Source organism: Salmo trutta, unplaced genomic scaffold, assembly GCF_901001165.1.
Source record: "Salmo trutta unplaced genomic scaffold, fSalTru1.1, whole genome shotgun sequence".
In the NCBI taxonomy this organism is placed as follows: Eukaryota; Metazoa; Chordata; class Actinopteri; order Salmoniformes; family Salmonidae; genus Salmo; species Salmo trutta.
Window position 1 is genome coordinate 5,023 of NW_021822512.1, and position 12,588 is coordinate 17,610.

The 12,588-nt window shown below is 44.0% G+C and overlaps 1 protein-coding gene across 1 annotated transcript; it reads left to right on the plus strand.

The window, feature by feature from the left end:
• The first annotated feature begins 4,419 nt into the window (after positions 1–4,419).
• LOC115182453 (pyruvate dehydrogenase E1 component subunit alpha, somatic form, mitochondrial-like) lies at positions 4,420–8,608 on the plus strand. Its single transcript, XM_029744049.1, has 8 exons — positions 4,420–4,605; positions 4,739–4,830; positions 4,931–5,023; positions 5,103–5,258; positions 5,335–5,406; positions 7,003–7,070; positions 7,405–7,513; positions 7,620–8,608. Exons 1-8 carry the CDS (start codon positions 4,491–4,493, stop codon positions 7,782–7,784), a joined length of 870 nt encoding a protein of 289 aa, XP_029599909.1. The 5' UTR covers positions 4,420–4,490; the 3' UTR covers positions 7,785–8,608.
• The last annotated feature ends 3,980 nt before the right edge of the window (positions 8,609–12,588 follow it).

Consider the following 12,588-nt stretch of genomic DNA (forward strand, 5'->3'; position numbering starts at 1 on the left):
ACGTATAGATTAGAACACACACGTATAGATTAGAACACACACACGTATAGATTAGAACACACACACGTATAGATTAGAACACACACACGTATAGATTAGAACACACGTATAGATTAGAACACACACGTATAGATTAGAACACACACGTATAGATTAGAACACACACACGTATAGATTAGAACACACACGTATAGATTAGAACACACACGTATAGATTAGAACACACACGTATAGATTAGAACACACACGTATAGACACGTATAGATTAGAACACACACACGTATAGATTAGAACACACACACGTATAGATTAGAACACACACACGTATAGATTAGAACACACACACGTATAGATTAGAACACACACGTATAGATTAGAACACACACGTATAGATTAGAACACGCACGTATATATTAGAACACACACGTATAGATTAGAACACACACGTATAGATTAGAACACACACACGTATAGATTAGAACACACACGTATAGATTAGAACACACACACGTATAGATTAGAACACACACGTATAGATTAGAACACACACACGTATAGATTAGAACACACACACGTATAGATTAGAACACACACGTATAGATTAGAACACACACGTATAGTTTAGAACACACACGTATAGATTAGAACACACACGTATAGATTAGAACACACACACGTATAGATTAGAACACACACACGTATAGATTAGAACACACACACGTATAGATTAGAACACACACACGTATAGATTAGAACACACACACGTATAGATTAGAACACACACACGTATAGATTAGAACACACACATTTATAGATTAGAACACACACACGTATAGATTAGAACACACACGTATATATTAGAACACACACGTATAGATTAGAACACACACACATATAGATTAGAACACACACACGTATAGATTAGAACACACAGACGTATAGATTAGAACACACACGTATAGATTAGAACACACACGTATAGATTAGAACACACACGTATAGATTAGAACACACACACGTATAGATTAGAACACACACGTATAGATTAGAACACACACGTATAGATTAGAACACACACACGTATAGATTAGAACACACACACGTATAGATTAGAACACACACACGTATAGAATAGAACACACACACGTATAGATTAGAACACACACGTATAGATTAGAACACACACACGTATAGATTAGAACACACACACATATAGATTAGAACACACACGTATAGATTAGAACACACACGTATAGATTAGAACACACACACGTATAGATTAGAACACACACGTATAGATTAGAACACACACGTATAGATTAGAACACACACACGTATAGATTAGAACACACACGTATAGATTAGAACACACACACGTATAGATTAGAACACACACGTATAGATTAGAACACACACGTATAGATTAGAACACACACGTATAGATTAGAACACACACACGTATAGATTAGAACACACACGTATAGATTAGAACACACACGTATAGATTAGAACACACACACGTATAGATAGAATACACACGTATAGATTAGACACACACGTATAGATTAGAACACACACGTATAGATTAGAACACACACAACTTATAGATTAGAACCCACGTATAATTAGAACACACACGAATAGATTAGAACACACACACGTATAGATTAGAACACACACACGTATAGATTAGAACACACACACGTATAGATTAGAACACACACGTATAGATTAGAACACACACATATAGATTATAAACACACGTATAGATTAGAACACACACACGTATAGATTAGAACACACACACGTATAGATTAGAACACACACGTATAAATTAGAACACACACGTATAGATTAGAACACACACACGTATAGATTAGAACACACACGTATAGATTAGAACACACGTATAGATTAGAACACACACACGTATAGATTAGAACACACACACGTATAGATTAGAACACACACGTATTGATTAGAACACACACGTATAGATTAGAACACACACGTATAGATTAGAACACACACGTATAGATTAGAACACACACGTATAGATTAGAACACACACACGTATAGATTAGAACACACACGTATAGATTAGAACACACACGTATAGATTAGAACACACACACGTATAGATTAGAAACACACAGTATAGACACGTATAGATTAGGAACACACACGTATTAGATTAGAACACACACGTATAGATTAGAACACACACGTATAGATTAGAACACACACACGTATAGATTAGAACACACACGTATAGATTAGAACACACACGTATAGATTAGACACACACGTATAGATTAGAAGAAACACGTAGATTAGAAACAACACGTATAGATTAGCATACACACACGTATAGATTAGACCAAACACGTATAGATTAGAACACACACACGTATAGATTAGAAACACACACGTATAGATTAGAACACACACGTATAGATTAGAACACACAGTATAGATTAGAACACACACGTATAGATTAGAACACACACACGTATAGATTAGAACACACACGTATAGATTAGAACACACACACGTATAGATTAGAACACACACGTATAGATTAGAACACACACGTATAGATTAGAATCACACACGTATAGATTAGAACACACACGTATAGATTAGAACACACACGTATTTTCAACACACGGATATAGATTAGAACACACACGTATAGATTAGAACACCACACACGTATAGATTAGAAACACACACGTATTAGTTAGAACACACACACGTATAGATTAGAACACACACGTATAGATTAGAACACACCGTATTAGATTAGAACACACACGTATAGATTAGAACACACACGCATAGATTAGAACACACACACGTCATAGATTAGAACACACACACGTATAGATTAGAACACCACACGTATAGATTAGAACCACACATGTATAGATTAGAACACACACACGTATAGATTAGAACACACACGTATAGATTAGAACACACACGTATAGATTAGAACACACACATATAGATTAGAACACACACACCTATAGATTAGAACACACACGTATTGATTAGAACACACACACGTATAGATTAGAACACACACGTATAGATTAGAACACACACGTATAGATTAGAACACACACGTATAGATTAGAACACACACGTATAGATTAGAACACACACACGTATAGATTAGAACACACACGTATAGATTAGAACACACACACGTATAGATTAGAACACACACGTATAGATTAGAACACACACGTATAGATTAGAACACACACACGTATAGATAGAACACACACGTATAGATTAGAACACACACGTATAGATTAGAACACACACGTATAGATTAGAACACACACACGTATAGATTAGAACACACACGTATAGATTAGAACACACACGTATAGATTAGAACACACACGTATAGATTAGAACACGCACGTATATATTAGAACACACACGTATAGATTAGAACACACACGTATAGATTAGAACACACACACGTATAGATTAGAACAACACTACGTATAGATTAGAACACACACGTATAGATTAGAACACACACGTATAGATTAGAACACACACACGTATAGATTAGAACACACACGTATAGATTAGAACACACACGTATAGATTAGAACACACACGTATAGATTAGAACACACACGTATAGATTAGAACACACACACGTATAGATTAGAACACACACGTATAGATTAGAACACACACACGTATAGATTAGAACACACACCCGTATAGATTAGAACACACACACGTATAGATTAGAACACACACACGTATAGATTAGAACACACACACGTATAGATTAGAACACACACACGTATAGATTAGAACACACGTATAGATTAGAACACACACGTATAGATTAGAACACACACGTATAGATTAGAACACACGCACGTATATATTAGAACACACACGTATAGATTAGAACACACACGTATAGATTAGAACACACACACGTGTAGATTAGAACACACACGTATAGATTAGAACACACACACGTATAGATTAGAACACACACGTATAGATTAGAACACACACGTATAGATTAGAACACACACACGTATAGATTAGAACACACACGTATAGATTAGAACACACACGTATAGATTAGAACACACACACGTATAGATTAGAACACACACGTATAGATTAGAACACACACGTATAGATTAGAACACACACACGTGTAGATTAGAACACACACGTATAGATTAGAACACACACACGTATAGATTAGAACACACACACGTATAGATTAGAACACACACGTATAGATTAGAACACACACACGTATAGATTAGAACACACACGTATAGATTAGAACACACACGTATAGATTAGAACACAAACGTATAGATTAGAACACACACACGTATAGATTAGAACACACACACAGCAAGAGAGAAAGGAACACACGCTCCCCTTCTCTCTCCTAGCTGTTGGTTGTGTTACAGGAGGCGTGTGCCATGGGCATCGAGGCGGGCATCAACCCAACAGACCACCTGATCACAGCGTACCGCGCCCACGGCTACACCTTCACACGGGGTGTGTCCGTTAGAGAGATCATGGCTGAACTCACAGGTGAGACACACCTAGAAACTGATCCAAGCTCAGATTTGTATTTCCTCCTAATGGTTACAGTCAGGATTTAAGGAAGATAAACTGATCCTTCGACCTGAAATACATCTCTATTCTCTCTGTCTCTTGTTCTCAGGTCGTAGAGGAGGTGTGGCCAAGGGTAAAGGTGGCTCTATGCACATGTACGCTAAACACTTCTATGGAGGGAATGGAATCGTGGGGGCTCAGGTAACTCTCTGAACAGGTCACACTCTCTCACACACACACCTAGACCGAGAGGGGAACATGCATTCTCGCTGTGTGTGTGTGTGTGTGTGTGTGTCTACAGGTTCCATTGGGTGCTGGTGTGGCCTTAGCCTGTCAGTACCAGGGCAACAACCAGGTGTGTGTGGCGCTGTATGGAGACGGCGCCGCCAACCAGGTGAGGTCTATCTAACAGTTACAATAAAGTTATTAAATCATCATCATCATCATCATCGTCTCTGTTCATGTCCAATCAGGGCCAGATCTTTGAGTCATTCAACATGGCGGCTCTGTGGAAGCTGCCGTGTATCTTCATCTGTGAGAACAACAAGTTTGGCATGGGGACGTCTATAGAGAGATCCTCTGCTAGCACTGAGTACTTCAAGAGAGGAGACTATATACCTGGAATCAAGGTAGGACACACACACACACACACACAGTCAGTGAGTGTATCTTTGCTATACTGACCCCTCTGTCCCTGTGGTGTAGGTGGATGGCATGGATGTCCTGTGTGTGAGGGAGGCCATCAAGTTTGCTGCAGACCACTGCAGAGCCGGGAAGGTGAACTATGATTGGTTGTAGAGCTAGAGAAGAGGAGTTCTGATTGGTGCAGAGATGAAAAACTGATTGCGGATTTAAGAGCTTAAAGAGTGTTAAGAATCACTTTGTCTCAGACAATCTAATGTCAGAGGGCTGATCCTATTCTAGTATCCCACCAGCTGATCCTATTCTAGTATCCCACCAGCTGATCCTATTCTAGTATCCCACCAGCTGATCCTATTCTAGTATCCCACCAGCTGATCCTATTCTAGTATCCCACCAGCTGATCCTATTCTAGTATCCCACCAGCTGATCCTATTCTAGTATCCCACCAGCTGAACCTATTCTAGTATCCCACCAGCTGATCCTATTCTAGTATCCCACCAGCTGATCCTATTCTAGTATCCCACCAGCTGATCCTATTCTAGTATCCCACCAGTGTCTCTTCCCTGACAGAGGGCTGATCCTATTCTAGTATCCCACCAGTGTCTCTTCCCTGGCAGAGGTCTGATCCTATTCTAGTATCCCACCAGCTGATCCTATTCTAGTATCCCACCAGCTGATCCTATTCTAGTATCCCACCAGTGTCTCTTCCCTGACAGAGGGCTGATCCTATTCTAGTATCCAACCAGTGTCTCTTCCCTGACAGAGGGCTGATCCTATTCTAGTATCCAACCAGTGTCTCTTCCCTGGCAGAGGGCTGATCCTATTCTAGTATCCCACCAGTGTCTCTTCCCTGGCAGAGGGCTGATCCTATTCTAGTATCCCACCAGTGTCTCTTCCCTGACAGAGGGCTGATCCTATTCTAGTATCCCACCAGTGTCTCTTCCCTGGCAGAGGGCTGATCCTATTCTAGTATCCCACCAGTGTCTCTTCCCTGGCAGAGGGCTGATCCTATTCTAGTATCCCACCAGCTGATCCTATTCTAGTATCCCACCAGCTGATCCTATTCTAGTATCCCACCAGTGTCTCTTCCCTGACAGAGGGCTGATCCTATTCTAGTATCCCACCAGTGTCTCTTCCCTGACAGAGGGCTGATCCTATTCTAGTATCCCACCAGTGTCTCTTCCCTGGCAGAGGGCTGATCCTATTCTAGTATCCCACCAGTGTCTCTTCCCTGGCAGAGGGCTGATCCTATTCTAGTATCCCACCAGTGTCTCTTCCCTGACAGAGGGCTGATCCTATTCTAGTATCCCACCAGTGTCTCTTCCCTGACAGAGGGCTGATCCTATTCTAGTATCCCACCAGTGTCTCTTCCCTGGCAGAGGGCTGATCCTATTCTAGTATCCCACCAGTGTCTCTTCCCTGGCAGAGGGCTGATCCTATTCTAGTATCCCACCAGTGTCTCTTCCCTGACACAGGGCTGATCCTATTCTAGTTTCCCACCAGTGTCTCTTCCCTGACAGAGGGAGGCTCAGTGACCAGCAGAATAGAGACAGTCTGAGATTCCAGTACAGTTGTAACTGGCCCTGCACTCTTGGTGTGCTGCAGGCCAAACAGCATAGATATCGGAAGATCCTCTGCTACAGTACAAATCCCTGATCAAGCTATTCTGCAGTATCATGGTGGGGTTGGCTAGCTTGTTGAGTGTCTTTGCTTTTGAAACCTCCTTGGCAGGGTCCTATTGTGATGGAGCTGGAGACCTACCGTTACCATGGACACAGCATGAGCGACCCCGGGGTTAGGTGAGACATGATCTCTGACCTTTGACCCTTGACCATGTGTTTGTCAACTGAGCACCCTGTCTCTCCCCGCCCCCTCACTCCTCACCACATCTCCCATCTCTCTCTCTCTCTCCCTCCCTCTCTATTCTGATTTTATCCCTGCCCACCTCCTTGTGTTGCCACTCCCTAGTTTACCCCCCCCTTTCCCCTCTTAGTGTATTGTAGTGCAGTGTTGGTTTGGGAAGAGCACTGCTTCCTTTACAGGTCTGTCTCTCTCTCATCAACCAAAGGCTGGTGCGGAACCTTGCTAATCATGTCTAAGTCCTCTTCCTGTGTGTGATGTAACTTCCTGTAGCTACCGTTCACGTGAGGAGATCCAGGAAGTGCGCAGTAAGAGTGACCCCATCACCATGCTGAAGGAACGCATGCTGTCCAACAACATGGCTTCTGTGGAGGAGATCAAGGTACACACACACCTTCACCGTCACGCATCCACACACACACAGGTGGTCCATTTACTCAAATAGTTTCCTTGCTTGCCTTCTTTCTGTCCTTCCTCTCGCCATACAGGAGATAGATGTAGATATCAGGAAGGTGATCGAGGATGCCGCCCAGTTTGCCATCTCTGACCCTGAGCCACCATTGGACGAGCTCTGTAACCACATCTTTGCCAACGATCTACCCATGGAGGTCCGCGGGACCAACCCCTGGGTCAAACTGAAGTCTGTCAGCTAGACAAACACACACACACACACGACCCAAACTACTGTACAGTCTATCAGCTACACATCCCTTCCTACCCTCTGCAACACCAACCCCTGGGTGACAGTCTACTCCTCTCCTCGTCCCTTTTATCATTCCATTGTTAGTTGTCTCTAAACGCACAATATGAGAGGTCATGACCCTGTAGTTCAGAGTTTAGTCTGTAGCAGCATTCCAAACCAGTCTGTCACTTCTGACCCTCTGTCACTGGTATTTATAGAGTGTACTATGTCGTTTTATATAGCTGTGTTCTCCTGATACTGAGGGATTGGAGGTGTATGGCTTAGGGCAGGCTGTTGTTCCAGTCTAGCACTAACACACCTGATTCAATCAGTCACCAAGACATTCCTTAGCTGGATCTGGTGTGTTCATGCTGATACTTACTAAGTTTGCACACCCTAGAACACTTCAGAACCAGGGTTGGCCACCCCTGGTGGGTGTGTGTGAGGGGGTGGTTTTGGGTTAAACCAAGTCTTTCTGTTTCTAATGCTCCCATCTGTTAATGTATGACCTCTGACCCAGATGTTATTGTAGCACCGTAGCACTTTGATAGATTAACTAAGGAGACGCCAGACTGCAAGTCCTTATGTTATCATAGGAAAAGAGACAAGCAATGGTAGTTCATTTCTCTCACCTCCTTTCTCCCTCTCCTTCTCGTCTTCTCTGCCTCCCTCCTTCTCTCCGTGAGGAGCAGATACCGATCCAAGCCCTGATTAACTGAAGAGGAACATCTGTGAACTGAACGATTGTAATACTGTTGTGATTTAATTGGAGCAATAAAGTTGGCTGAGTCTGCATGACGTGTTTGTGTCTGACACTGGAAAGTTCTGTGTGCAGACAGCTAATAATGTACCATACCAGATAGGTGTTAATTACTTACATGGAGCCATCTTGCATCCACCTATCCAGTTCTTTTACATCCATGAATATAATGGTGCTTTCGAGACAACTGGAAACTCTGGGGTGGGGGGGTGGGGGAAACTAGGCCAAGTCATGACGTCAGTGATCTTCAGGCTAGAAAGACGCCAGAGTTTTCTACTTGGAATTCCGAGTTGGATAACCGTTCAAAACAATTTCCCCAGTCGGCGCTCATTTTTTCCCCCAGAGTGCCCAGTTGTCTTGAATGCACTGAAGTCAGACTTCTGAGATTTCTGAGTTCCTAGTTGTCTTGAACACAGCGTAAGATGTAATCAACCAGCAGATGTCACCACAGTGTTGTACATCCACCACCAGTTCAGTACAGTAGGCCTATAAATGAGAGAAGACAGAGATGAATGTTCTGTCACCAAGTTCAGTCTGGCAGTTCAGTATAAATATCTCTGAAGTTGGGTTGTAATGATACTGTTCCCGCCCATGGCACATCTTCAGTCACACACACACACACACCTCTTTAGTCACAGATAATGACTCTGTCAATTCATGCTTCTCATTATCCCTGGCATGGCCCATACAGCAGATGAGCTATTTATAGCCTATAATAAAGCAGTCTCATGCTAATGACCTCCAACATCAAACTTTAACTGGCGAGGAAGGATTTATACAGTCAGACAGACACTTCCAAAGTCTAGGGTGGAAATTCACCTGTTAATAATGAGGTAGACTTTGATGGGGTGAATTGTAGCCTATGATAAAGACATATACACATTCTTGCTATAATTTGAAAGATGTAGGCCTAACGTCTGTATATCATATAATTATGAGAGCCCAATTTATATCATAGATCACTTTCACCACGCCACCTGCAGCAGATTTCAGTTCATCTCCTGAATAGCTCCATGTTAATCAGTCATATTCTGCGCATATTCATGGCTACGGGACTGGAACCGTTTACCCACAGTGCATCACCTTCACCGAATAATAAAACCTATCTTATCTTCTCCCCCGGTGTCTCACGTGCCTGTCCCGGCTAGAGGTCACAGCTGGAGAGAGCCCCCTCACCTGCCCGTGTCCCGTTTGGATGAGGTGTCCCGTTATACCGGGTTCACGCCCACAAGATGACGCATGAGTGACTCTGTAGTCTGACAGGCAGGTAAGCCGACACCCGGCGCCATATTGGGACAAAACGGAAGTGAGAGAGCGAGAGAGAGAGATACAGAGAGAGAGAGAGAGAGAGAGAGAGAGAGAGAGAATAGCGCAGGCAGTGGAAAAGCGGCACAGTGACACAACAAGGGTGAAAGTGGAGAGACAATTTTCCGTAAAAGGCGTTACGTAGCATGTTTATTCCGCTAGAGAAAGAAGGGGCGGCCCCTGATCTAGAAACATCCAACTCTGTCCCTTGTCCTCTCATACGGGTCTAACGGAGGAAAGAGCCTACAGTCCTGTCTGGAGCGAAGCTTTAGCACAAACTAATAGAGTGAACAGTGCAATAGATCAGAGGAACGACTCGAGCGCCGAGATGCCCCTGGCACAGTTGCCAGATCCCTGGCAGAAGATGACACTGGGGCGAGCGACGAGCGAGGTGAGTGCGTGCGTGTGTGTGTGTGTGTGTGTGACTGAGACAGAGAGAGAGATCGTATTCTGGTATTAAACATTTCTATAACCAGAATACTGCCTGTGTGAATCAGTGTTGATGTGAACAAATTATTCTATTGAATCGTCACTTTGACTGTCTCTGGGCTGCACTTCATTGATGTAAACAAACGCGTCGCAACACAGGCCTGAGGCTAAAAACAGATTTTACGGATAAGTTACTGAGCCTCGGATAATAGAGAGTGAGAAAGGCGAGGGGGCGGCCACCCAACAGACCGCACGATTCAGGTTGCGGCTTTCAGCGGGCGTGTGTTTCTGTGTTTCCTGGATGATGCGGTTATAGCCTGGTTATAGCGTGTTTTAACACAAGTGTCGAGTCTCCCGCGTGTGAATGTCTGAAGACATCCTTTGATTCAGACCTGCTTAATAATTATGCCCTACTGTTATACCTCCTATCTACCCCCTCTCTCCCTTTCGCTGTTTTCTATCAGTCAAGCTCCATAACCTGAGGAAAAACATATTCTTGTTAAATGTGTGTGTATGTTGTTAGTGCTCTGTGGGAGATGAGTTGAGGGAAGCTGTCAGACTGTTTCTAGGGCACAACAGAAAAACACAGAACAAACCAAAGAGAAGGAAACGTTCTAAAGAGAACCCAATTTACAAGGATTTCCATGTAGCATATACACTGCTCACTTCTCACTCACTGCTCACTGCTCACTGCTCACTGCTCACTCACTGCTCACTGCTCACTCACTGCTCACTGCTCACTCACTGCTCACTGCTCACTCACTGCTCACTGCTCACTGCTCACTCACTGCTCACTGCTCACTCACTGCTCACTGCTCACTCACTGCTCACTCAGTGCTCACTGCTCATTGCTCAGTGCTCACTGCTCATTGCTCACTCAGTGCTCACTGCTCATTGCTCAGTGCTCACTGCTCATTGCTCACTCACTGCTCACTGCTCACTCAGTGCTCACTGCTCACTGCTCATTTCTCACTGCTCACTCACTGCTCACTGCTCACTGCTCACTGCTCACTGCTCACTCACTGCTCACCTCTCACTCACTGCTCACTGCTCACTCACTGCTCACTGCTCACTCACTGCTTGCTCACTGCTCGCTGCTCGTCACTGCTCACTCACTGCTCGCTGCTCACTCACTCACTGCTCACTGCTCACTCACTGTCTGTGCTCACTGCTCACTGCTCACTCACTGCTCACTTCTCACTCACTCACTCACTCACTGCTCACTTCTCACTCACTCACTCACTCACTCACTCACTCACTCACTCACTCACTCACTCACTCACTCACTCACTCACTCACTCACTCACTCACTCACTCACTGCTCACTCACTGCTCGCTGCTCACTCACTCACTCACTGCTCACTCACTCATTCACTGCTCTCCACTCAATCAATCAATCAATCAATCAATCAATCAATCATTCCTATTCACATGATTAAGTTAACAGTAGATGAATATCAGAAGCAGGTAGACTGTTGGGCCCTCAGGCAATACTGGTCAACTAGACAGCCAGCACCGCAGTGTGACAAATTAAGTCAAGTCAAATAAAATAAAGCTCAATGAAATTGTGAGAGAGAAATGGGGAGAGTGAGAGAGTGGGAGAGCTGCAGAGAGAGAGAGTGAGAAAGAGAGATGAGGAGAGAGAGAGCGAGAGACAGAGAGATGGAGAGAGAGATGGGGAGAGTGAGAGAGATGGAGAGAGAGTGAGAGAGAGATGGGGAGAGCGAGAGAGAGATATGGAGAGAGAGATGGGGAGAGGGAAAGAGAGAGAGAGAGAGAGAGTGAGAGAGAGACAGAGGGAGATATGGAGAGAGAGAGACAGAGAGAGAGAGGGAGAGTGAGAGAGAGAGAGCTAGAGAGAGAGAGAGAGATGGGGAGAGAGAGAGATGGAGAGAGACAGAGAGATGGAGAGATGGGGAGAGAGAGAGATGAGACAGAGAGCGAGAGACAGAGATGGAGAGAGAGATGGAGCGAGATGGCGAGAGACAGAGAGAGAGATGGAGAGAGATGGGGAGAGAGAGAGACAGAGAGATGGGGAGAGAGAGAGAGACAGACAGAGAGATAGAGAGATGGAGGGAGAGAGAGAGAGATGGAGGGAGAGAGAGAGGGTGTGTAAGAGAGAGAGAGGGGGAGATGGTGAGAGAGAGAGGGTTTGAGAGAGAGAGAGAGGGGGTGTAAGTGAGAGAGGGTGTGTGTGTGAGAGAGAGAGAGAGAGAGATAGGGGTGTGAGTGAGAGAGGGTGTGAGAGAGAGAGGGTTTGAGTGAGAGCGAGAGAGAGAGA

Coding starts and splice junctions, on each gene's coding strand:
- LOC115182453 (XM_029744049.1), top strand. CDS start 4,491: ATGGGCATCGAGGCGGGCATCAACCCAACAGACCACCTGATCACAGCG. Junction 7,071..7,404: donor ATGAGCGACCCCGGGGTTAG/GTGAGACATGAT, acceptor AACTTCCTGTAG/CTACCGTTCACGTGAGGAGA. Junction 7,514..7,619: donor CTTCTGTGGAGGAGATCAAG/GTACACACACAC, acceptor CTCGCCATACAG/GAGATAGATGTAGATATCAG.